Source organism: Larimichthys crocea, chromosome XIV, assembly GCF_000972845.2.
Source record: "Larimichthys crocea isolate SSNF chromosome XIV, L_crocea_2.0, whole genome shotgun sequence".
Lineage (NCBI taxonomy): Eukaryota > Metazoa > Chordata > Actinopteri > Sciaenidae > Larimichthys > Larimichthys crocea.
In genome coordinates this window covers 8,376,815-8,403,277 of record NC_040024.1, presented here as the reverse complement: position 1 = coordinate 8,403,277, position 26,463 = coordinate 8,376,815, and the positions used below count along the sequence as shown (strand labels likewise).

General features: G+C 39.0%; 4 protein-coding genes across 6 annotated transcripts in view; 2 read left to right on the top strand and 2 right to left on the bottom strand.

Annotated features, from left to right (window-relative positions):
- Positions 1–6,917: 6,917 nt before the first annotated feature.
- Positions 6,918–9,778, top strand: LOC109140262 (sterile alpha motif domain-containing protein 9-like). Its single transcript, XM_027288041.1, has 2 exons — positions 6,918–8,442; positions 8,479–9,778. Exons 1-2 carry the CDS (start codon positions 6,964–6,966, stop codon positions 9,019–9,021), a joined length of 2,022 nt encoding a protein of 673 aa, XP_027143842.1. The 5' UTR covers positions 6,918–6,963; the 3' UTR covers positions 9,022–9,778.
- A 2,105-nt stretch (positions 9,779–11,883) lies between these two features.
- zgc:92594 (E3 ubiquitin/ISG15 ligase TRIM25) lies at positions 11,884–18,870 on the top strand. 3 transcript variants are annotated; one of them, XM_019266574.2, is made up of 8 exons: positions 11,884–12,245; positions 13,444–14,144; positions 14,987–15,095; positions 15,792–15,887; positions 16,014–16,247; positions 16,522–16,544; positions 17,427–17,575; positions 17,780–18,870. In XM_019266574.2, the coding sequence occupies exons 2-8, from the start codon at positions 13,489–13,491 to the stop codon at positions 18,073–18,075; spliced, it is 1,563 nt and encodes a 520-aa protein (XP_019122119.2). In that variant the 5' UTR covers positions 11,884–12,245; positions 13,444–13,488; the 3' UTR covers positions 18,076–18,870. The 3 variants fall into 3 exon arrangements, with proteins under 3 accessions (XP_019122119.2, XP_010746898.3, XP_027143920.1); XM_010748596.3 differs by having other exon boundaries at positions 13,436–14,144; XM_027288119.1 differs by having other exon boundaries at positions 11,885–12,002; positions 13,436–14,144.
- Positions 18,871–20,298: 1,428 nt separating this feature from the next.
- Positions 20,299–23,649, bottom strand: mrpl48 (mitochondrial ribosomal protein L48). Its single transcript, XM_019266590.2, has 8 exons — positions 23,462–23,649; positions 22,406–22,434; positions 21,881–21,912; positions 21,717–21,796; positions 21,253–21,422; positions 20,821–20,923; positions 20,648–20,737; positions 20,299–20,530 (listed from the first exon to the last, which is right to left on the bottom strand). The coding sequence occupies exons 1-8, from the start codon at positions 23,480–23,482 to the stop codon at positions 20,453–20,455; spliced, it is 603 nt and encodes a 200-aa protein (XP_019122135.2). The 5' UTR covers positions 23,483–23,649; the 3' UTR covers positions 20,299–20,452.
- Positions 23,650–24,238: 589 nt separating this feature from the next.
- LOC113747606 (NACHT, LRR and PYD domains-containing protein 1b allele 2-like) overlaps positions 24,239–26,463 on the bottom strand; it is a 6,654-nt gene continuing 4,429 nt past the window's right edge. The window contains exons 9-10 of the mRNA XM_027287712.1: positions 25,958–25,993; positions 24,239–25,810 (exon numbers count right to left, since the gene is read on the bottom strand). Coding sequence (XP_027143513.1) covers positions 25,542–25,810; positions 25,958–25,993 — 305 coding nt within the window. The 3' untranslated portion in view covers positions 24,239–25,541. The remainder of the gene's footprint in view (positions 25,811–25,957; positions 25,994–26,463) is intronic.

Genomic DNA, 26,463 nt, shown 5'->3' with positions numbered 1-26,463 from the left:
AAACCTCACCTGAATGGTAGAACATGGCAAGACCTACAAAAAAGTCTCTTGGAGCAATGGGCTACAATGAACAGGAAGCCAGATATTTAAGAATGGAAATCACTATTTTTAGTGTTTCGGCCTGGTTTAACTCCTCCTAGGGATTTCATCCAATTCACTTCAAACTTGGTAGGTGTGTTCATATATACTTCCTGAGTAAAAGTTATCAAAATTATGCATTTTGGGGAAACTGTGTGGTCGTAGCGATCCATAAAAATCATTCAAAGAAGAAATCGGCAGGAAGCACCTTCTCAGAGCTGTCTGAAACTTCTTGCGGTTGTTTCGACGTGCGCACATGTGTGAGGGCCTGACCATCGCTGCTTGCAGCTTTAATTTTATTTATTTTTCTTTACAGTTAACGTTTATTAGATTTTTTTGTCTGTTCGGGGATATAACATTTTGATTCTCATTTTTCTTTATACAGATTTGTAGACCTTTCGTTGTAAGTAACCTTTTTTGCAATATTGTGTTTTGTCTTCAGAAATCTGCTGAAGCTACATCATCATACATTAAGTGCTGGTGCAGGTAAGTGAACTACAACCTCAAATTCATTAAATATTAAAGACCTTAAAGGTTACCACTTTCTTTTTTTGCAAAATATATTTATTGGAAAAACAAATATAAATTGACAACTTACAGCCATGCAATACAATTTTCCAGTTTTTTACATTTTTTCCCCCCTAAAACATGGTGAACAGAGACAAAACAGACAAACAAACAAGCAAACAAAAAAAACATGCACATAAACTAAACCCATCAACATTAAGCCATTTCACCCTGGCTCAAGTAGGGATCACACAGCATTCCACAAAGCAGCACTTAATCTGGCAGGACCTGCAAGTCCTTAAAGTATGAAATAAAAAGCTGCCATTTGCAGAAGAACTTATCAGTACACCCTCTCATCGTGTATTTAATCTTCTCAAGTTTAAGGAAGAGCATGGTGTCTTTAAGCCACTGTGATACAGAGGGAGGGTTAGGAGATTTCCATTGAAGGGGAAGGCGGCGTTTGGCAATTAAAGAGGTGAAATTTATAATTTCTCTTTGGACCAAATTTAGTTGCCCTGGTTTAACAGGAGTGCCAAAGATAGCAATAAATGGACAGGGCTGTATATCAATTCATATTATGATGGATATTATGTTAAAATAACTGGACCAATAGTTATGCAGGCGTGGGCAAAAGAAAAACATGTGGCTCAAATTGCACTGTGAATTTGAACAACGATCACATTTGTCCTCTATTTCTGGGAAGATTTTAGACAACTTTGATTTGTAAAAATGAACTCTATGTATAACCTTAAACTGGATAAGTGCCAGACGTGCACAGGATGAAACAGTGCCTGACCTATTCACCACCATACCCCACCAGTCTTCATCAATTTGAAGACCTATCTCCTCTTCCCAAGCAGCCCTCGTCTTTAGGTTGGAGTGATCTCCGAGGTCCAGGATACGATTATACAGTACCGAAATAATCCCTCTACTTGGTATCTTAAATGTGAGTAAATCTTCCCATGACTGACGAGGGGGTAGAGAGGGAAAAGCAGGAAAGGATTTAGAAACAAAATGTGCGGTTTGCAGGCAATTCATATAGTAAAGACAAATTGCCAAAACTATTTAAATTACCATCTGAATACATATCCAAGAGACAGTGTATGCCTTTTCTGCGCCATATAGATATATGTGTGAGCAGGGCCGGTCCTAGCTATGGGCAATGTGGGCGGCCGCCCAGGGCGCATTCTCCGTGGGGGGCGCACGAACGCCCGAAAAAGCAAAAAACCTCGGTAATTTTCGATACCGCTCATTAAGTTAGCGGAGCGGGCGCCCCGATAGCGGGGTGTTGACAAGGCAGAGGGGGGCGTCGGACAGACCGATGGGGGCGCACGCATCCCGGGGCGCACGGCGCATCTAGGGGCGCACGGGCGGCCGTTAGGGGCGCCTCGGGGGGGGGGTTCGCCCAGGGCGCAAATGTGGCCAGGACCGGCGCTGTGTGTGAGAGGGGAAAGAGGTGATTACTATACAATGAACCCTGAAGGGATGCCCCAAGAAATTTAAAGTATTTCCTGAACTGAAACCAAATCTTTCAAGTATTAAGAACAACAGGGTTTTTAATGTACATGGGGACCTTGACTGGAAGAGACGAGTATACAAGGGCAGATAGGGAGGATGAATTAGAACAAGACTGATCTTCCAGTTTGCACCAAATTAAGTGTGGACAATCGAACCAACAACGTATTTTATGGATGTGTGTAGCCCAATAATAAAATTGAAAGTTCGGTAGAGCAAGACCACCACTAAACTTGCACCTCTGCAGTGCAGACCCCGCACCCCAAATTAAAGAGCCAAACATTTTATTCAAAGAATCAAAAAAATGTTTAGGTAAAAATAAAGGGATTGGTTGAAACAGATAAAGAAATTTTGGTAGGATGTTCATTTTAAGAACATTAATCCTACCTATCAAAGAGAGGGGCAGACTATTCTATCTCTGAAAATCGGATTTCACTTTGGCTATGAGTGGATTAAATTGGCAGAAAAAAGACCAGGAAAAGTACGAGTCACATAAATATCAAGATACTTGAAACCAGAGAGAGTGACCTTAAAAGGCAAGTCAGCTTGTTGGAGTAGCGAACCAGCTGCACTGATAGGAAAACATTCACTTTTGTTGAAATTTAGCATGTATCCCAAAAATGGGCTAAACTTATCCAAAATAGACAGGATACAGGATCCGTAACATAAAGCAACAAGTCATAAGCGTACAAAGATAAACGTTACTCAACAGCATTGCGGATAATACCTCTCAATGAAGTGGCGGTCCTTAATGAAATAGCCAATGACTCGATAGCTAAAGCAAAGAGGGAAGGCGATAGAGGACAGCCCTGGCGTGTCCCTCATTATTAGCTGGGTGTACAGTAGTCTCACCCAGCTAATAAATTTTTCTCCAAAGCCAATTTTTTTCAGAACTGCAAACAAATATTCCCACTCGACCCTAAAAAATGCTTTTTCAGCGTCCATTGAGACCACAACCTCAGGTAAACTGTCTGACTGGTTGGAGTAAATTATATTCAGAAGAGTACGGGTATTAAAAAATATGTGGCGTCCCTTAATAAATCCTGTTTGCTCCTCAGAGATAATACTGGGCAAGACATTCTCTAACCGAATGGCAACAGCTTTAGCCAGAATCTTCACATCAGCATTAAGTAAGGAGAGGGGTTTTCACTTTTTAAAAGAAGGACAATTGAAGCTTGGGTCAAAGTGGGCGGTAACAAGCCTTTTTCTAAAGATTCATTAAACACTGACAAAAGCAAAAGCGACAGTTTATCAACAAATTTCTTAAAGAACTCAATCGGGAGTCCGGGAGTCCAGGAGTCAGGACCAGGGGCCTTATTGGACTGCTTTGATTGATGATTTTAACTCTTCAAGGGAAAGTGGAGTGTCCAATTCTTTTACTTGGTCAGGTTTAATAGTGGGGGTCTGAAGACTAGCCAGAAAATCATTCATTTTAGTAGTGTCAGTGGGAAATTCAGATCTGTACAAGGAGGAATAAAATGATTGAAACATTTTATTAATTGCAGGAGGATCAGTAACGATAACATTAGAGTCATTATTAATTTGAGGTATAAGACGTGAGGTGGACTGACGTTTTAACTGGTGTGCTAATAGTCGGCTGGCTTTATCACCGTGTTCATAATAAATGCCACGCGGGTTTGTAATAACTTACGCTCAGCCCCTGTCAACTCTATAAGTCTGGCATTTTATTTTTTGTTAGAGTGGGCGGAGAATGAAAATATCTGCCCTCTAAGAAAAGCTTTGAGTGACTCCCAGAAAAATGAATTAGACGTGGATTCATTTTGGTTAAAAGACAGGAAGTCATCAATAGATTTTGAAATGAATTCACAGAGCAATCCAGTCCAGGGTCAAACACACAGTTCAGGTCACCTCCAAAAATCAACAAATGCGTGTTTTAAATGGGGTATATTACCAAGTAATCTATTAGAGAAATTGACATCATCAAAGTTTGGCACATAAACATTATCTAATACCACTCTTGTTTGCATAAGTGTACCTGCAACTATAATATATCTGCCGTCTTTATCCAGAATTACATCAGTAGATTGAAACTGAATCCTTTTGTTAAACATAATAGCAACCCCCCTAGCTTTAGAATTGAAATTAGAGTGGTAAGTCTGCCCCATCCAGGGGGATCGGAGCCTGCAGTGATCTTTAAGTCTAAGATGGGTCTCTTGCAGATAAATTATGTCAGAATTAAGCCATTTTAAGTAGCTAAAAACCATGGACCATTTTGCAGGATTGCCCATGCCACGTACATTCCAATTGAGAAAACGAATTGGCTGGCCCATGCCAGAAGTGCTGGGAAGTTACCAGAACACGTTTATGTGTGAATTAAAAGAAAATATCTCCAAAGATAACTGGAAAGAGCCAGGGCGGTCCATCCCCCCACCCCACCCCCCAACACATACAGTATACACATAAAAATATACCCTAGGATAAGGGCAACAAACGAAAAATGGTGCCTCCAAAGGGAGAACACGGTGTAGAAAATGGGAAAACAATTGTTGCCACAAAACCATGGCAACAAATCGGAGAAAACCTGAGCTAAACCCTATCAGATAGTCTCCCGCAGACTTATAACAACAAAAAAACAAACGAAAAAACAATGGCAGTAGTTCCCATGAATCAAAATTAGAGATACTACAGTTCTATAAATAAAATATACCAACATGTAATTTAGTCTAACCTGTAAGACATAATAATGTATATGAAGTGAACAATGCAGAGATTTGCAAAACATTGCAGCTTAGTATACCCTAGCTTATTTCAGGTTCGAGGTACAGTATATTATCAGTGCAACACACCATCTCTTTCAGGACATAGTGCATATAAGCAAAATGTTTGTATATGCAAAAAGAGTCTCATTAATAACATATCAGTCAAATCGGGGTATAAAACCCCGTAGAATATCCGCACAGTCGCCGTAGTAATGGAACCTGGCGATGATAGGACGTGGTCTCTCACCCAGTCGCGGCTTGGGCTGAGTGGTTCTGTGCACGCGGTCTAGTAGTGGTTCTTTATCTAGCTTGAAAGCCTCCTTCAGCAGGGCAGTGACGGCGGAGGTATCGGCAGCCATTTCTTCAGCGACAATTACGAGCCTTATGCTATTCCGACGTGACCTAGATTCAAGCTCCTCGCATTTACTTTCCAGCTTGGAAACCTGAGTTACTAAACTCGCGAGCTTGGTGTTCATCTCAACAACATCGTCTGTGCAGCCAGAGAGTGACAGCTCAATGTCTCCCACGTGCCTTTGAGCGTGGCTAGCTCGGCCTTCGTAGCAGCTTTATCATTCTCGAGTTGTGTTTTCACTGATTGTAGGTCAGCTCTTATTGTGGCCAAGTCATCGCACAATGCTGCTCGTAGTTCACTTTTGAAAATAGCCACAATGTCCTGTCTCAACGATGTTTATACCTCGAGTTTCAGCGCGTTCAGGTCGGTCCGATGGTCTCAGGCAGAGAGGTGGGGTCGGAAGCCAAGGCACCTGGGCTCGGGGTCTTGCTGTGCACAGCAGGCCACGTCTGCCGAGTTGTTTTTCGAGGTTCTGTGGAGTCTTTCTGCATATTGACTCGGTCAAAACTAGTAAGTTGGTAAACCTAGTGTATGAACTCACTGTGGCTCGAAAAATATTTTTAAAAAAGGGCCGATTACCATGGATTTAAAACAAAGTCTGCGGGAGATTCTAACCATGCGTCCTACTCCATTTGTTAATTAAATAATCTAATAATCAAGGCTCTAAATTAACTTTTTTGATCACTAGCCAATGTGGCTGGTAAGTTTCTGAAGTTACCAGCCAATCAGAATTTCCACTAGCCACATTTTTAGCTAGCCATGAGAGCAACTGAATTAATTGATAATTTTATTAACTAAAGCTTTAAATGAATCTTACAATAAAGTTGGGAACTTAAGTACATACAAAAATTATCCCAACATTTCATTACTCATTAACCCTTACATACTATTCAGGGTCTAATATGACCCATTTTTTTTTCATAATAATAAAATAAAGTGAAACGAATTAACTACGTAGCATATTTACACATATAGAAGCATGTTTAGAAGAACATACACCGTGAAAATGTCCAAATCTGAGCAAGTAAACAAAGTCTGTTGGGCTAAGCGCTCGCTTCTGAAACACTCCCGGTGAGGTTTGAAGTCGCGTGCAGGACGGACCAAATACGCCACGCTCACGCAACGCGCCGGGAAGCCTGTTTGACCAGTGAGAGCACGCGCTGTGCGGGTTCCCGTAGAAACCGCGATCACGCGTCCCGCGAAATAGATGTTAAAGGTCCTCATTTATCACCGGCCAAGCTGGCTAGTGAGTTTTTTTTTTTAATACACGCCAAAATGTATTTTCACCCGCATTTGGCGGGTTGGCGGGTGTTAATTTAGAGCCCTGCTAATAATGCTTATCAAGTTGCCGCTTGTTGTTAACACTTTTTATATGAATGTCACGATGTTGACTCTACGTCAGCATTGGCCTTGAAATTTTTATACATGTGGTAAGAACGTTAACTTTAACACAAGCATTGATCTGTTTCAAGTAACGGTTAATGATTTGTTAATCATAATTAAATGGTTACAATTATTTAAAATATGAGTCTACAGCCATGCTCTGAGAGGCTGTACATAGGAACAATGGTGCTTTGAACTACATGCACAATGACTTTCAGCCTTAGAGAGGCCAATAAACCTGTTATTATAAAGTCATAAAACAAAATTATTAACATGGGCTCTGTTGTTATCATCTTTTCAGGTGTTTCAATCCTGTCGAACTACGTTTTTGAAAAAAACAAAGAGAAAACGTGTATCATCATGGAACAAAACTCAACAGAAACTGTAGTCTCTGACAGCACAGACGAAATGTACCTGCATCATTTTGAGAATGTTAAACAGTACGTGCAACAAAACCAACATGCCACCAACACGCAACTCTTCTCCTTTTTGGCACTGATGAATGCGTACATTTCTCATTCCTACCTCTACATGTCGGAGTGTAAGAAGATCCTTGGACCACCTGATCCCATCCACGGAGGCCCCCCCTTTGAAAAAAGAATGGAGCCATTTACGGTCTTTATCAATACCGATGGTTCAAACCGTGAGCACATTGCTATGATTCACCCAGTGCTCGCACAGACAGCTGTGGAACTACTTGCCGACTTGAGGATTACCAGGAGTGCTACAGTGAAGAAACTTATCTCGTCACTTTGTGTAGATCAGCCCCAACCACATATAATCCAGTTCATCAAGGATTTGCTGACAAAGAGAGAAATGGGAGAAAATGGTAAAGAGAAGTTCTCACGATTGATAGAAGATATAATGACATTAGAGAATTTATACAACACTGTCTCTGTCTTGGAAACTGCATCAGATACATTCAGCTCTAAGTCCATTTTCCCTCAAACCCTTTCCCGTCTCTATTACACCAGAGAAGACATCATCGACTATAGCAAAGCTGAGGAATGGGCAAGGACAGCCATAACAAAAGCTCCAAAGAACTCTTATGTGGCTGACACTCTTGGGCAGATTTATAAGAACCGTTTGATGAGGGAACCCAGGCCACTGGAGAATATCTTCAACAGGGCAAGAGACGCCTTCAAAGCATTTAAAGATGTGGAAGAGAAAGCTGAAAAAGAACAGGGCCCAGGAAAGCCACAGGACACAGCAAGTGTTGTAGGCATTTCAAATAGCTTCAACAACAGAGGCCTATTTGGATTCATTCAAGTGGCAAAGTTAGCCTTTGAGAAACTCAATCATTCACAGAAACACAGGAGTTTCATCCAAAACTTACAAACGGAAGTTGAAGCGAAGTTTACATTTTTTGAACGGTATCTAACCTACTCCAAGCCTGACAAGACAAAACTAGAGCCAGATTATTTCTGGAAGGATGTTGTACTTTGTTACAAACAGTACACAGAAAATTCAGCGGCAGAATCCACAAGCTTTCCGGGCCTTCTAGATCGCCTGAATCGTGGCCGTTTCACATCAAAGGGAAGACGAGCTAAGTTTGTCGAGTATGAGGTAACAGTGTCTGATTTAGAGGAAATCAAAAATGATTTGAAATCCACCTACGAAGCAAATGTTGACGATGTCAAAGTAGCTGAGAGGTACATCCTGTCCAACGTCATCTTGAGCAACAAGATGCATAACTCTCCCCAGCTCACACCAGTGAAAGAACTCCAAACAATACTACACAGATTCTTGGGCACTGAAGTTGGGCCTAGAAGCCCTGAGTTTTACCTGTTGGTTCTGCTGTTGTTTTGGCCTGAGGAACAGCCTCAACTAGTGCAAGAAGAGGATGATGAAGAAATGGAAGAACAGGCCTCAGAGGATGACGGAACAGAAGACCAAACCGGGGAGGATGAGGACAGTCATGAGGAAGAAGACACAAGAGCAGAGACTGCACAACCATCTCTTGAGGTCATGTTTGACCTTGACCTACAACCATACACCACATTCATGGAGAGTGCATTTGGGACAGCTGGGTACGCAAAGTACCTCCGAGGTAGATACCTTTTGCCACTGTTTTTTCTTGGAAAGGGCACTGGACTGAGAAAATGGATTCACAAATCAAGGTTGGATGCAATTGTGGAAAAGGAGGTTGATGCTGAGCTAGCTAATAGACAAAGAGGAAGGAGAAAATGGAGGGAGAAAAGGAGGCAGATCACTGCAATGTGGGTCAATGGGAAAGTTTGGCATGTCCCAGAAATCCAAGATATCCTTCTCCCGGTCGAGGTATCCTACTCAAAGGAGCATGAGAAACAAAAAGTGTCCGTTCATGTTGGAGGGAAGAAAATAATGGCTACAGAAGAGATTGTATCTGAGGCTTCAGTGCTGGGGCCAATGCTTTTCTATCTTGGCTTCACCATTCAGGGTCCTGTCGTCTTTAAAGTGGGATTTCCTCACAGTTCTGACGAGTGATTGACAATGAACACTTACTGATTACAACAGCATTAGCTAGACAACATTCTAGACTTAATATGTTATTAGAAAATTGACTTCATCAGCTAATGGTGGTATAAGGTAAACCAGGGGATTGACAAAGTCAGTAGGAAATATCCTCATGAATGTCTGTTCAAAATTTCTTGGCAACCCATTATTGTTATTTTAGTCTGGATGAAAGTGTTGGACTGACCAACATTGCCACCTCTACATTTACAGACACTCAACTATTGTAATTTTTCAGTTTCTAGATGGTTTGGTGGTGGTATCTTCAACCTTATGACCCACAAATTATGTTCATTTAACCATTCTGCATTATCAATTTTTTTTCCTATGAAAATTAAGTTTACATTTAGAAATATCTTAACCGGGTGTCTTTAATCTCAAACATGTATGATATTGTAATTTGTATTACACTGTATGTGGATATTCGAAATTCCATTTGAAAAATGCTGGTGTTGACATTAGATTTAGAAATGTGAACATTCAATCTGATGCAATGAAAAACAACAACAATCTGAACAATGTACTGTTTGCTTAAATGTGATGATACAATTCTAATACAGCCAACTTGCATTAACATGAACAGTTAGAATTGTTATGTTGGTTTGGGGTTTTGAAGAGTTTTATAATATTTTATGATTTTTTTTTTCATTCAAAGAAATGTTATGAAAATATAATTGAACACATTGCATGCATATTATGGTGTTGTTTGCGGAAATAAAATCAAACTTGGAATGGGATTATTTGCTTTCTGTGTGTGTTTTTTAAAAAAAGTTAAGGATAGCTGAAGTGCACTTAAATATATAATGATGTTTGCTGCCATCATGTGACTATTGCATATTAGATTTAGAGCATACTGTACCTGAAGTTACTATAAGTATACTAAATTGTAAAACTAAATTATATAGGCCTGTGTCTATTTTTCCTTTCTTAAGAATTTATTTGTCAAGCACTGCCGTTTTAATACACAAATAATACAAATTAAGATGCTATTTAACAATAAATAAATGCTAATCACCATAGTAACTTATTTCTTTTCATACTGTCAAAAACACAGAAAGTAATCAAGACAATAAACAACCTGCAACTTTTCAAAGCCATTTTGTTTTGCTACCGTCTTCTGTTATAGATTTTATGGATTGGATTGATGCACAATAATAACAATATTAACATGCAGTATTTATTATGATTTGAGTAGTTATGTTATTTAAGTGATTGGGGTAGAAGTGAAAAACACAACAACAAAAACCAAAATTATGTTTCTATGTTTTAAATGTTTTGGAAAGCAGTGCAATAAAACAAACAAACAAAAACATTTAAAAACAAATTTAAAATATTTTTTGTTTTAAATACTTTAGAAAAACAATAACAAATAGGACAACAGAACGAAACAAAACAAAAAATGAAAATAAAACACGACAACAAACAAACAAAAAAGGAAACACTTCATAATAATGTATAAGTTCATGAATTAGTTTTAATAAAACATTACAACAAAACAAAAAAAACAAAAAGAGAAAAAAGTTTAGAAAACATGTTATGCTTTTTTTTTTGTTTTAACATTTTAGAAAGCACATTAACAAATTAGAAACAACAACACACACACAAAAAGAAACTAATCATTCAGAATTTAGTTTTAAACATTTTAGCACACTACAATGATGCAAAAAAAAACTACTGTATATCTGGACATTTATAGCATTCTGTGAATATAGTGTGAAGTATACTGTCACATTTAAAAAAATATTTTTTACTTAAATGTTTATTCTACACCAACTACACAGAGTCAAATTCCTTGTAAGTTGTAACAAAACAGCAAAACTTAAAAATAAAACACAAAGAAATTAAAGTTTTCTTAAGTGTTTTTTTGTTTTTGTTATATGTATAATATTTTTTACTTAAATGTTAAACATGATGCGTTCAGGACAACCTTATTTAAATCGGAAACAGCGCTCTCAGCGGTTTAACCACACAGTTAAACATAGCGTGACACGTGGAATTTCCGAGCCAGCCATGAAGGGAGCATTTTCCCCGCATCAACCTGCCCTACAGCTCCTTAATTTTAGAAAATAATGTATATATATTTATATATTTATATTGTTTATATTTTAATACTTGTTTTTTAAATCTTCTTATATATATTTTTTTATATTTTTTTGCTTAAATGTTTATTCTGCGCCAACTACACAGAGTCAAATTCCTTGTAAGTTGTAACAAAACAGCAAAATTTAAAAATAAAACACAAGAAAATTAAAGTTTTCTTCAGTGCTTTTTGTTTGTTTGTTTTTGTTTTGCATCTTTGGGCCACCGCACTCCTATACTGTCATATACTTGCACATCAACCTGCCCTACAGCTCCTTAATTTTTGAATATATTGTATATATATTTATATATTTATATTGTTTATATTTTAATACTTTTTTTTATCTTCCTATATTTAAAAAAAATATTTTTTACTTAAATGTTTATTCTAACTACACTGAGTCAAATTCCTTGTAAGTGCAAATCTATTTGGCAATAAACTTGATTCTGATTCCGAAAAGAAATTAAAGTTTTCTTCAGTGTGTTTTTGTTTTTGTTATATGTATAATATTTTTTACTTAAATGTTTATTCTGCGCCAACTACACAGAGTCAAATTCCTTGTAAGTTGTAACAAAACAGCAAAACTTAAAAATAAAACACAAATAAATTAAAGTTTTCTTCAGTGTTTTTGTTTGTTTGTTTGTTTGTTTTTGTTTTGCATCAACTGGCTCATGATGCGTTCAGGACCACCTTTATTTAAATGGGAAACAGCGCTCTCAGCGGTTTAACCACACACAGTTAAACATAGCGTGACATGTGGAATTTCCGAGCCAGCCATGAAGGCAGCATTTTCCCCGCATCAACCTGCCCGGCGTCAGTTCAGTTTACCCGCACACACACACACACACACACACAGACACGGACACACGCACAGGTGAGCGTCCACGCATCCTTTTAGGTCAAATACCGAAAAGTCCAGACGACAAACTAAACGGAATATTTCCCGGGGGACTCCTAAAACACACAAAAACCACACAAAGGTGTGTGTGTGTGTGCGCTAACGGTCGGACCGTTGACATGTTGGACATGTTGGACATGTTGGACATGTTGGACATGTTGGACAGGTGCACCGCCTCGTCGTGATCCGGTGATCCGTGTTTGTGCTCCTACATTACAGGTAAGCAGCTCGTCCCTCCGTCGTACGGTCGCTTTACCGCCAGGAGCGGAGATTAGGCGAGCTAACCGGCTAACACGGACCCCCCCCCCCCTAACCCACTGTTATCGTGCTAAATAATTAACCCGTGCTAGACTCAGGGAGAGAGAGTGGACACCAACTGCTGATTTAAACTGGGACACACCACCTTTTGTGTGTCAACACACAGGCACCTGGCAGGTTTTCAAGGTTTTCAAGGTTTTCCAAGGTTTTCAAGGTTTTCCAGGGTCGTCATGAGGTCGTGGACCTTTGAGCAGAGTCACTGAACAGCAGATACCTCTGTCAACACAAGACCCGGAGCTGCAACACGGTTTACTTTCGCTTTTATGGAGGCAGGAAGTGATGATATTGCTGCAAATCAATTAAGTAAATGAGAAATGTTGTCTTTTAATTACATTTATTTTGCCAACAGGCTTCACGTAATTGTTGTCGTGGAGAAATTGCTGAAGTCAAAGGTCAACGGTGAGGTCAGGAGCCTCTGATGTTAGTGATGCTTGCCCAAGGAGAATTAGAGACACTCTCAAAGTTCATCAGAAGTGCCTCAGTCGGTCTCACATTCTGCCCCAACTCGACTTTAAACCCCAAGATAACGCCACAAATACTACACGCCCAGAATTAGTCAAAGAGAATGTCTTTACCCATGGAGGTGTTATTGTCAACATAATCTAGTCTGGAGACACAGATGTCGTCAACAACAAACTATCTATTATTTCTAAGAAGGCAGCAACAGGTCTCTTTGACGCTGGACACCACAGTGTTGAGATAGACTGGCACCTACTGTTCCCAACCAAAGACAAACAACTAATACTGAGGAGGCCCACACGGGACCTCACAGAGTTGAAATAACTTAATACATGGAACCCGTTGACAAAATAAATTCAACATTTTTATAATCTCCCTAAACCAAAGGTGATGTTTTCAGGTTTGTTTGTGTCCCAACATCAAATATATTTCGTTTATAACCTCATATCTTAGTCGCCGCAAATTTCTCTGTTGGTTTCTAACGAATGAACGAACTCTTGAATGGAAGAGGAATGTTGGGCAATCGACCAGATTCAGTTTTTTTAAAAGGCAGAAGATGGTGGCAGATTTTGAGCTGGAAAAAACAACCAACATTTGTTTACTTCTTCGAATTTCTTGTTTTGTCTTGTTAGGAATCCAGAAAAGCTCCAGCTCACCCCTCTGACCTCACCGTCTGTATACCGACATGGCCTCAGGCCGGTCAGAGCAGTCCAGCGTCCTGCAGGAGGAGCTCACCTGCCCGGTGTGCCTGGACTTGTACCGCGACCCCTTCCTGCTTCCTTGCGGCCACAACTTCTGCAAAACCTGCCTAGACCGCCTAAAGCGCCAAGCGGACCGAGGTCGCTTCCGCTGCCCGGAGTGCCGCGACAGCCACCGATGTGGCACCAACTTTCAGAAAAACTTCAAACTTGCCAATATTTCCGATGACTACCGCCACCGACGCAGAGTTACCGCCGCATCTGCCACAGCTTTGAAATCCAGAGAACTGCCGTCGTCTTCGCTGTCGCCGCAGCAAGCCAAGAGCACGTTTGCCGTTCCGTGCGACTACTGCCCCTCAGTCGCCGCCGAGGCATCGTGCAGCAGCGCCGCCGGGGACGAGTCCTGTGCTGCTTCTGTTTCTCAGGAAGATGGCGACAATTCGCGGGAAGCTCCTGCTGCCGCCGCCGCTGCCTCCACTGCATCGACGTTTGCAGTCAAGACGTGCCTGAAGTGTGAGGTGTCGATGTGCCAGGTGCATGTAAAGCCACATCTGGAACTGCCGGCGTTTCGTGAGCATCCACTGACGGAACCGATGAACGACTTCTGGAAGAGGAAGTGCCCAGATCATGATGAGATATACAGGTAGGAGGCATGCACACAAGATCTAGAGTTACTGGGATCCATCGTACACTTATTTGGCCCCAAATATTGGAAAGAAACAATATTCTGAGTGATGCACCAGACCGATTTGTATATACAGTGTGATGTTTATGTTTCGGAACCATTAATTACTTGAAGATGGAGCTGAGCCTGAAGGCGACGCTCTCCATTGTACAGTCCGTCTACGTTCCAACCCTCACCTGTAGTCATGAGCTTTGGGTAGTGTCTGAAACAATGAGATTGCGGATAGAAGCGTCCGAAATGAGCTTCCTCCGCCGGGTGGCCGAGCTCAGCCTTAGAGATAGGGTGAGGAGCTCGGAGTAGAGCTGCTGTGCCTTCGCAAAAAAGGATCGCTGAGGTGGTTCAATATCGGAATAAGATTCTTCTTGGGCACCTTTATTTGTCCAACTGAGAGGAGACCCCGGGACAGACCCAGAACCTGCTGGAGGGACTGTATAGCACTTCTAGCCTTCTTTTCTGGGATAAGGGACGTCTGGAACGCCCTGCTAAACCTGACGCCAGTTATTGTCTCAAGTTAGAAATTCATTTTGTCTAAAAATGTCTGGAAACTGCGAAAAACGTGACGTCTACAAATGCCCCGAACATTCAGTAATTACAAACATATATGACACGAAAAGAGCAGCAGCCTCACGTGTTTGACAGTTTTGTTAAAAAAGAAGTAAATCTTTTGTCAAGGGATTGTTGGGGCTCTAAAAACTTATTTTTTCCCATGCCTTTATTAAGTTTCAAAAACGTCTTCTCCCTTCATGAGAGAGTTCAGTATTTCAGGACAGATCTGACATTTTATTGTCGTGCACCTCCAGATATTACTGCATGGATGACAAAGTGTGCGTGTGCAACGCCTGCACCATAGAGGGAGGACACCTGGGACACAAAATCAAGACCCTGAAAAACACGATGAAAGATCTCAAGGTGCGTTTCTCTCTTCAGACATCTCCGTGGCGTCTTCACTGGTTAGAAAAGTCTGTGTTCTGCCGTGGGAAATGAGCTTTTTCAGGCCTGATTGTTTGTTTGGCTTGTGATGAGTCTGGAATCTTTATGAATGAACATTGTCAGTCGGTTTTGTTGCCATAGTGTGTGAATGAATGAATGAATGAATGAATGGGGGTCACATGACTTTGGTCTTTCTGCAGCAGAGTTAGATCCACTTCCTGTGCTTTCATTGCTCCTGAACAGAGTGTGAAGTTGAGATGCTTCCAGTTCATTTCTATGGAAACCTGTTGAGTTCAACATGTTGAATGAGTGACCTCAGACTGAACTGACCAATGAGAAGCTTATTGTACACGTGTTAGATGTTTTAATTTCAACAGTAAAACTTCAAAATCGTAGCAAAGTTGACAAACCAAGATTTAGTCTTTGTCTGATTACTTGACTGGTCATTTTCTGCTCTAAATAACAGAGTTAAATTAAAGTATTTGTATTAATTACACAGATTTTAACCTCGAGGAACCCTGCATTCAGAGAGCGCAGTGTTCTAGTGGGGTAATAAAGTACTACGAGCTCTTTAAGATATGATGGTGCTTGACCATGCCGAGCTTTGTGTAGGGAGTGTTTTATCATCTTAAAACTGATTATGACGTCAGCATCACTGTGCACGTTGTTCACCAGGGCTCGCTGGACAAGCAGCTGTACAGGGTGGAAAGGAAGTACAGCATGGCCGAGAGGAAACTGCAGGAGCAGAAGGAGAAGGAGAGGCAGAACAAGGTAAAGTTTATAAAATATTTTACCTTTTTTTAATCTCTCTTCAAACTCATTTGAGTTTCATTGAAATATCCGCCCGTTTGTTTTCTGTCCATCGCCTGATCACGCCTCGTCACTTCCCCCATCCAGAAGTTTTTGGACGACTCCGAGCAAGTCTTGACCAGGCTTGGCGAGGACATGAAGGCCAAAGTTCTCCGCTTCGTCGGCAGACTGCACGAGTCCACGCGCACTCACTGCGACACCAACGGGCCGGCGATCCAGAAGAACATCTCCAGGATCTGCCAGGACCAGGCCCGCCTCCAGGAGGTCCGCTGCGGCCTCGAGAGCCTCCTGCAGGAGAACGACCCTTTCCGCTTCATCGAGGTGAGACGCATTGCTTACCGCTGAATCACAAACATTTACATCAATGATGAACATTTCCCAAAGTGACCATCGTGTTCGTAAGAACTTCAACACTTTAGGTGTCAAGACTTGAAGTGTTGAAGTTCTTTTTATGTTCAGAGACAAAAACTGTCAAGGAAACTTAAATATAATCTGAAGTTGACGTGTTACATCAATAAATTCCTGCTGATACTGAAGTTATCTTCCTGGAAATTTACTTTGTGAGTTCAAACATCAGTTTTTGTTTCTTTTTCAGGCATACAGGACAACAGGAAAACAGTAAGTGCAAATCTGTATTTTCTTGATTGATTCATCTTTTTTTTTGGTCTATAAAATATCATAATGGTTCAAAGTAGTGTTGGAAACTTTCCATGGGAATTTAATAGGAATTTATGAGAATAAACAGGATCAAACTGGGAATTTACTAAAGGTTGGCCCTTAGCAGGGAATTTAAATATTGTTTGTTTTGTTGTATAGTTGTGGAAAATATATTTTATCATAATCTTGACTAAAACAACCAGATTTCATGCAAGTACACTTGAATATCTGCTATCACATGACTATTGAGGCCACGCCCCCTACCTGCACAGGTGATTTCTGTACCTGGACCACACTTTAGAGCCCAGAGAGACTATTGAAGCCACACATTTGAGCTCGTGGACTACATAATATTATTCAATAAAATCATTCAAACTTGATAAGTACATTTCTGGAAACTTTCCATGGGATGTTAACCTTTGGGATTTTGGGATTATTCCAAACTGGAAACTCCATGGGAATATATGTGAATTTACTGTAAACTGGGGGTAATTTAAACAAACATAAATCCAAATATAAATATAAACAGGTAAATTCCCAGTTTATTCCTATAAATTCCTTTTAATTCCCATGGAAGGTTTCCTGGAAAATTCCTGGAATTTTGCAACCCTACTTACAAATAAATCTGTTGAAATGCTTTTTTAAAAATTTTTTTTGCATGTCTTCTTATGACGAAACAAAATGTTTGGATGTGATACAGTTTGTTTAAATTACCCATAATTTACTGTTAAGTCATTAATTAAATCTCCAATTAGGAAAGTTTCTGGAAAATAACCCTTTTCAACCCTAATTTAAAGTGTTAAAATGTGTGTGTGTGTGTGTGTGTGTGTGTGTGTGTTTTAGGTGCCGCAGGCAGCTCAGAAAAAACATGTTCTACCCGGAGTATGTCGACATGGAGACGGAGGTTCTCGGAGTGATGATGGAGGCAGAGCTGAAGAAATTCCTCGATGAAGAGCTGCCCTGTCACGTTATCGCTGCCATCAGCAGTCTGTGTAAGAAGTTTTCATTCATTGAATCAACTCCGAACGCCTCTTTGTCGCTGCAGCAAGGACTCAGCCTTTCGTACACGGGGTGCACACTCCACTCGTTTTACTGAGCAAACAGACAGAGTGTATTTACTTGGCTGATTCTTTATTGACCCCATTAAATTCAGTTTAAACAAAACAACAACGATTTTTATCCTCTCCACCCATCAGGTCATCTGTCAGATCTGGAGGAGGAGGAGGAGGAACAGGAGGAGATCGAGGAAGAGGTGGCGGAGGAGGACGACGACTACGACGACGACAGCAGCTTGGAGGAAATGAGGAGCGAGGGGGAAGAGGAAGAAGACGAGGAGGAAGACGACGACGACGACGACGTGCCCGACCAGAGCGAGCTGGCCGACGATCTTTACACCCCCGAGGAGGAAGAGGAAGAGGAGGAGGAGGGCGACGACGAAGACGACGACGACGACGGAGAAGACGACGACGACGAGGAAGAGAGAGGGGTTTAACGGAGGACTCGATTTGTATACATCTATTCTTACACTTATTAAAGCACTTTGGATTTGAACAGCGATCGAGTGCGACACGTCTTTGTGTTGCGACTCGAGGAGTTACCACATTCTGCCTCAACCCCCATTAACTAAAACTTAACTGAGCACTGAGAATCTGCCAATGTGAATCGTCTTGCTTAACCTGCGTTGCATTAAGGTGCTTTGTATTAGACGACGACTACTGCATACGTACATGCACACGAAGGTGAATGTATCGCAATGGGATTTGGCTGGAAGGACTCGGCAAACTGAATTAGATTTTTTGTTTTTTAATCCTCTGCATGTCTGCGATGCCATTTTTCCTTTGCTACCACTTTGCTAAAGATTTTACAAAACATGTAAACGACGTTGACGAATTTGACGTAACTTCACCTGAACTTTTGATACAACAGGTGCTAAACTAAACGAAGACAGTTTTTCAACAGATGAGAAAACACACCATAGAAAGCCTTTTGGTCAGCATCTTTATGAAGTTTTTGGCAACATATTTCGACCTGACAGAGCGAACGCACAAAGGCTGGTAACGATCTACTTGAACGAGTCCGATTGTCGTGATTGTTTCATTCATGCTCGAGTTTAAAACATTGCAAGCCAAAGAAGTAAGGATGTGCGCGTGCATGGGAGCTTCAATAAGTCTGTCTGCTTGGCATGCGATGTGTTTAATAATTTAACAGTTTACATAGGCTACAGGATGACTTTGCTTTTTCGTAGCTGTGCTTTGAAAGTAGTTAATGCATTGTTTTAAAAAAAAAAGAAATGTCATGTTCCTATGCACAGTTCATATATTATTCTCAAGATATGAATTTCAGGTGACGAGGAATTTTGCACTTTACTACAAGAAATGTGTATATCTATACATATATACACAAGGCTGGAGATATTTGAATGTTAAAAGTCGATTTTCTTTCGATACGAGTGATTTCATGAGGGGCCAAACTGGAATAATTATTACATAATAATAATAAAATAAAATGAAATAGAAAAAGCATGTTGAAGTGTGTTTCTGATATCAAAAACACGAGTGTACGTGATTTAAATGGACTGTACTTGCACTACATATGTCAATCACACATTCAATCACACTGCCATGCAAGGCGCCAACTGCTCATCAGTTTTAGGAGCTAACTGTTCATACGCATTCACACATCGATGTGCAGCCTTTGCCCAAGGACGACATGCAGAGATCGAACAATAAATAAAATAAACAATAAATGATCTGCATCTGTAGACATGAAGGGCTCTCTGTAAGGAAGTGTCCTACGGACTAATCTAAAAAAATCTTTTCTAATATTTGTTTGAAAAAATATATTTTCTAATAAAATGTTTAAAAAAATATTTTTCGATGAAATGTGATTTAAAAATGTATATACATTTTCTAATAAAATGTGGTTAAAAATATTTTCTAATATGTTAAAAAAATCTGTTAAAAAAATTCTGTTTTTAAAAACTATTTTCTAAAATGCATTAAAACATTTATTTCTAATAAAATGTTTAAAAAAAGTTTTCTATTTAAATGTTTAAAAAAATCTTTTCTAATATTTGTTTGAAAAAATATATTTTCTAATAAAATGTTTAAAAAAATATTTTTCGATGAAATGTGATTTAAAAATGTATATACATTTTCTAATAAAATGTGGTTAAAAATATTTTCTAATATGTTAAAAAAATCTGTTAAAAAAATTCTGTTTTTAAAAACTATTTTCTAAAATGCATTAAAACATTTATTTCTAATAAAATGTTTAAAAAAAGTTTTCTATTTAAATGTTTAAAAAAATCTTTTCTAATATTTGTTTGAAAAAATATATTTTCTAATAAAATGTTTAAAAAATATTTTCTAATAAAATGTTTACATTTTGTTTTCTAATTAAATGTTAAAAGAATTGTTTAAAAAAATATATATTTTCCAATAAAATGTGTTTAAAAATATATATCTTCTGATAAAATGTCAAAAAAACAAAAAAACATTTTCGTCTCTCTGATGCTCATTTTAACGCATGATATATTAACACAGTTTTATGTTTTATCAAGAACATTTTAAAAAATATATATATATTTTGGCTGGGTTTCCATGTTCTCCCCATGGTTTTTGTCTCTACTTGCCCTGAAAAAAAAAAAATCTTAATTTCTAAACATTTACAACTTTACTTTAAAAGGAACATAATTAAAGAATAACGTGACACACATGATATACACAGGTTTTATTTTCCAGGGGGTCACAAAAGCGTGTACAGTTGTTTCCAATGCACACGATCACCTTTAACAGCATTCATTGAACGAAGGCCAGGGAATAAATATACAAAACTAAACAATGTCTGTGGTCCACACGTCCTATTGACTATTGTCCTATCTGAGCCATGAGCCCCTCCAGCTCTGGACGGGCCTTGAACCGAGCGTGGTAATCGGCCTCGGTGTGCTGAGAGGAAAAACAGGGAGGAGAGATAAAGAGAGAGATGATAAGTGGCCATTTAAGTGCGACCGAGCTGAAGGAGAAACAACTCAAGATGGATGTGATCACATGACGCAAACTCACCTCCTTCATAGAGAGCTGAACTCCCTCTGGTTGATTCTTTAAAATGACTTCCATGAACACGGGACACAGCGCGGCATTCAGACTGCTCAACTAGACAAACAGAAAGAACGCGGTTCAATGATCAGGGTCTACGAGAAAGCATTCAGTGATCGTGTTGAGCAGGCGACTTTTACCTGGACTACTCGCTCATGAGTCTTTAGGATGGAGTCCACATACATCTTGGTGCCTTGCTCTTGCATTAGCATCACTTCCGTGCTCTTGGTTGGCAAAGCGTAGCTACACACAGCGACAAAAACAACATTCATATACAGTTTATTGTATATATAAACATACATAAAGATTTTCTCTCATCAGAACATCTCTCCTGCTGAACAGCAGAGATGACACAGATGTGGTAGATTCAGTTGAAAGCGAAAAGATCCTTGCTTTTTAATTACAGCTTCGTCGAACCAATAAGGAATGATCATTGCAAAAGTAGGTTTGGCAACCCTCTCTTGACTACATCTCAGCAGCCTGAAAAGATTTGTTTGTGCAACATTTGTTTATTGTACAACTGACCATAGAAACCTATGTGGAAGAGTACGCCAATGCTTTAACGTCCTTACCATTCTGCCACTTTGATGCCAAACCGGTTGCAGAGGTTGTGGATGTACTGGGAGTAGTGCTCCACCACGGTCATGTCAAAACCCGACACTTTCACATTCAGGGTCCCGTACGCTGTTTCTGTCGCTGACATGATCTGTTTCATCTGGTGTCTGTCTTTCTTTTTCTTTGGCTAAAGACAAAAGAACATGAGACACGTCACAACAGTTATTTACAACCATTAATTAGGCATACAGCAGGGCTTATGGCTGTCAATTTTTCTAAATACACTTTCACTTGAGTGAACTGTGTTCTTGTATCATAAATCTAATATTAAACCAGAATTACTGTAGATTTATAATCAACAGTTTGATTTTCTGGTTGTGTTTTCAGACTCAGTTATTAGAAATTCAGCGACTGAATTCTCTAAAATGATTCTGCCTAATCTCAGCCACACAGTTTTATCACACTTGTTTCAGACTCTTACCGCTTCTTTAGGTAAAAGATGTCTCCACCGCCCAATTCCATGAGTTGGCATAGATTTGTACTGTCTCTGACTCACAGAAGCTGTCAATGAAGAGAAGAAAATGTCCATATAAAAACAGATTTTAGATATAGCAGTTTTATTTATAGCAGTCTTTAAATTCTTACCCCAAACAGGATGCTGGATGCACGGCGTGGCCCTTTAAAAACGACAAAGTATTAGTCAGAAACAATATCAGAAAGACAGAATTCATATCACTGTCACTTTGGAAAATAAATATATATCCTGTATTCTTACAATAACTTAATCAAAAATAATTTTAAGTAAATAACTGCTAGTTGTACAGTTGGAGATCACCCACAGGCCGTCATGAATATCTGCACAACATTTAATGTTCATAACCATCGAAAAGTTATAAAACCGACAGAACATCTGTCATTTTTTTTTGTTTTTAGCCGAGTAAAAAAAAACTGCGATATTGATAAATAATTACAGTTTGTAAAAAAAAAAAAAAAAAAAAAGCATGGTTAAAGCACATATTTCATTGTGTAGATCATTCATTCAAATATGTATCTAATTTCTTAAAAAGATTGCACGTTTTAACCTGTTGTTATGAATGATCACACCTTTACAATAAAGCCAGTTAAACCAACATGGGGTATGAGAATTAAAACAGCAATGCAGAGACTTACCGGCATGATGTAAGAGCTTGATTTAACACCTGCAACATGACAGAATACAACAACATCAGCTTCAGCACAAACAGCAAAAGTCACTCAATAATATTAGTTGAGTGTGCCTGAGAAAGACACACTATCTATTACTGCCCATGCTTATTGAGTGTGCCTGCAAGGCGCATTATTCACTATTCCCCATACTTATTATTCTGCGCTACTTCTCCAGCAGTTTAGATCACACATACAGAAAAGAGGTATCAAAACTTCTCCAGCAGTTTAGATCACACATACAGAAAAGAGGTATCAAAACAACCGGCTCGGCCAGGAATGGTGTGCTGTGACTTTTCTAAGCGTCACACCAAACGGTTTTGCCTAAAAATCACCAAAAACCATGCCAACATTTACAATGGGTGTGTATTGGTAGAATGTTTGAGAGCTAGAGTGGGTGACATCGCTAGAGTGGAGAAAAAATACATTAGTAAATGGCTCTCGAGGCCACAAATGTCACTCTACAGAAATAATTTATACATAGAAATGTAGGAAAATTCGTGGGCTATACAGCGATATCACTGCTGAAGTTGTCAGACTTATAGTTTTGGCGGGAGACGCACTGATGCACCAGGATCACCCACCGACAGCCCCATCTACTCCCATGTAAACTGGAGAGGAGAAATTCCCCAAAGGAGCACGGGGCACCTGTTCTTTCTCTCTCTCCCCAGGTCACATTTTTTAACTTCACACACTGAAATTCAGCATTCACATGGTCGACAACATCAGGATGCTCACGGTCATTTGGGCTTTTTGATACCACCTACCATTTGGCATTAGCGTCCACTATTTTGGAGAGGGGCTTCATTTAGAGATTTTCTGTGTCTCTCAGCAGTCACTCACACACAGACAGAGCACAGCTGCGGTTAGTGGCTCGCAGCTGGACCCTGGTTGCCTTAAGCCTGCCTTTGACTAACTTTGTTGAAGTCTGTGTGCAGCTGCAGGGTCAGTGAGACACTCGGTGGAGCCGCAGCTGTGTGACCTCTGTGAACAAACCGTTAACGGACAGAAAACAGACGTTACCTTGCGAACGGCGGGATTCATCTTCACGGAAAACACGCACACGCACAGCGTGTAAGTTCGCGGCGTTATTCGGCCCAACAGCTGACACGAAACAACAAAACTACAAAATGTCAACAACACATGTATCCACTGCTGCAACTACAGGAAGTGCTAACAGGAAGTGAGTCCGACAAGCTTTTGTCCGCCAGAACAAAACGTTCCGGGCCGAAAATCATTTGGCATATATATATATATATAATATATCTATAATATATATATATATAGATATATATTATATATATATAATATAATATATAGATATATATTATATATATATATGCCAAACATGTATATTGCATAGTATTCATAAGTATAATATAATAAACAGTATATATACTAATTATAATGTACAAGAATACTCACCCACCACACACACTACATACTATATTATATATTATATCTATAAACATTATTATATCAGAGATAACCTATATATATTATATATAATAGTATATATAGTATATAAATAGTAATAACAGTATATAATAATAATAATAATAAATGTAATAATAATTATATATATATATACTTTCTAATGGTTGCCTGGTAACTGCACCATGACAACAGGACTCCAAGAAGTAACTCAAAACAGTTTTTGCAGTGATCATCTATTTAGAGTGCAGGTTGTTTGTCTTGTCTTGTCTGTCTATCATGTATGTAACCACCAATGCATATTTAGGACCCCCAGATGACAAGATTTTTTTAATTCTAAGAACAAATCATGCTCTCAGAGAATAAGATGATGTAAGTTTTTATTTTTTTTGTGTGTTACATTTGCCAGAAGGAGTTACGGCCTATATTCTCTTCTCAGATAGACTCACAGTATCACATACAGCGTTACATATCACATTTTGTGTGAATAAAACAAATAAAACACAGTACAGATAAAGTATTTTATGGCTCTCGAGATATACACAATCTTATTCTTCATATTTTGTCATGTCAGTATAGCTACAAGATAATAATGAAAAATATATGTAACAGGAAAGAAAATCAATGACAGGATTAAAACAATTCATCCATTTTATATTAAAACTCTTCATAGAACTACTAAAAACTGTGCTTGGACACATCTATTAAGGGACCCTGTTAGGTTTTCAATTGCACAAAGAAAACAAACAAATCTTAAATGTGATTGATTAAATTAGTGATACAATTCTAACATGTTCAAAGACTTCAAGTCAAGAATATTACAGCAAAACATCATAGAACATCCCTAAAAAAAACTATTTTCTTTGATACTGTAGGTGGAGCTCTGCTCAGATTCTAGCTGGATGAAGACAGATCGACTTTTAAAAGCTCCAAAAAACAAATAATAATAAAAAAATACAATTGAAACAATATTTAAGTGTGTCGTTTACATCAAAAGAGAGATATGACAATAATGTTAGAAGAATATATAATCATTTTGCACAAGTTTCTTTGTATGTTGCATAGTCTTTTGTGTTCTTTATATATTTTTTTATATATTTGACATGTTTCATTAAACCTATAAACAATGTGCTAAAATAGAAACTATGTAAATGACCAAAGTTGTAGAAGCTTAACTTCCTTAATGAAGTCACTCTTTTTATCAGAAGTGTCCTTTTGAATGAGTCCATCTATTTTTGTCCAACATCTTTCTCTCCACCTCCAACTTTTAATGACTAAGTAGTAAAAAAATAATCATCAGAAAGTACAATGAACAATTCTTAATGCATCCAAAGCTGTTGTGAACGTCCAAAGGGTCAGGTAGGTAGGTGTTGTTCCCAGGGTACAGTCGTCTTTTTAATCAGTTAATTGTTGTTGTTGCTAGCTTTGATACTACTATGCAAGGAGTTTACCGTCCAGTCCAGTCATAATCATATTACCCTGTCAACTTTCTGTGTTGCTTAGATTGTATTTTTTATATTCAATGATAAAGTTATAGTTAAACAAACATGCACTGTCAGAATTCTTCATCATCAAATTTCACATTGGCTTTTGTGCTTTCAGTGATCGACGTCCCCTTAGGGTTCAAAGTTACAGCACTTCTTTTTACTTTATGTTTATGTTTGGTCTTTTATTCAGTCTCCTCAAGGTCACGTAGGAGAGCCTTCATACTCTTCATGCCTTTAAGGATGTCCAAGAGAGCATCTTTGGCATATCGGGTAGTACAGACCCGGAAAATGTTCCTCATTTGTTTTTGTTTTGTTGTTAAAGCTGTCACATCATTGTAGGTCTCCTCTGAGATTAAGTCTCTTTGCCGAAGTCTATCCAGGATGGATTCTGTATCGCTCACTCTGGTTATCAGAGCTATCCGATGGCGATCCACAAAATGCTGATCTGAAGCTGTTATGCAAGATTAAAGCAAAACATCAATAATTAGAAGATGTAATGGTAATATGTTAAAACAAAAAGCAAAAAACAAAAATTCAGCAGTGTGCAAGTATGTTATTAATTCTATCGCTTCTCAGTTCTGATTTTTATTTTTATCACCTTGTTCATGATCAGTGCTTTGCTTTTGGTAGTCCCCTGAAATAAAGGTCACAATACTGATTAGTTAATTGATATAGTTTATGTTTCTTGTATTAAATTCACAATGTATGGGGAATCTGCTCTACCAAACCTGTATACCTTCAGCACAGGTGGTACGTATACTGTATATCCGGGGTTCCCAACCCGCGGACCGGGGTCCGGATCCGGACCGGATCGCCATATCATCCGGACCCGAGATTAATTGTAGAATTTTTTTTTTTTTTTTTTGACAGGCGAGTCTATTTCATGCCGTAACATTACTTTTCCCTATCCAAGCACTGCACTGAGCAAGCATTGGAAGGTACCAACCAATCGTGTGAGAGTCATACTACCCATGTGATTCTATCTAGCCAATGAAATCGCCACCTTGAATTCAGAGCGAGGTGCTACGAGTGAGTCTCTGTACGACGACAAAACTGGCCCGCCATCAATTATATCTGGCCCGCTAGATGACGTTGATTTATTTT

Coding starts and splice junctions, on each gene's coding strand:
- mrpl48 (XM_019266590.2), bottom strand. CDS start 23,482: ATGAATCCCGCCGTTCGCAAG. Junction 21,797..21,880: donor CATCCAGCATCCTGTTTGGG/GTAAGAATTTAA, acceptor CTTCATTGACAG/CTTCTGTGAGTCAGAGACAG. Junction 20,738..20,820: donor CTCATGAGCGAGTAGTCCAG/GTAAAAGTCGCC, acceptor CTGTTTGTCTAG/TTGAGCAGTCTGAATGCCGC.
- LOC109140262 (XM_027288041.1), top strand. CDS start 6,964: ATGTACCTGCATCATTTTGAGAATGTTAAACAGTACGTGCAACAAAAC. Junction 8,443..8,478: donor CCTCAGAGGATGACGGAACA/GAAGACCAAACC, acceptor GACAGTCATGAG/GAAGAAGACACAAGAGCAGA.
- zgc:92594 (XM_019266574.2), top strand. CDS start 13,489: ATGGCCTCAGGCCGGTCAGAGCAGTCCAGCGTCCTGCAGGAGGAGCTC. Junction 15,096..15,791: donor ACACGATGAAAGATCTCAAG/GTGCGTTTCTCT, acceptor GTTGTTCACCAG/GGCTCGCTGGACAAGCAGCT. Junction 15,888..16,013: donor AGAAGGAGAGGCAGAACAAG/GTAAAGTTTATA, acceptor TCCCCCATCCAG/AAGTTTTTGGACGACTCCGA.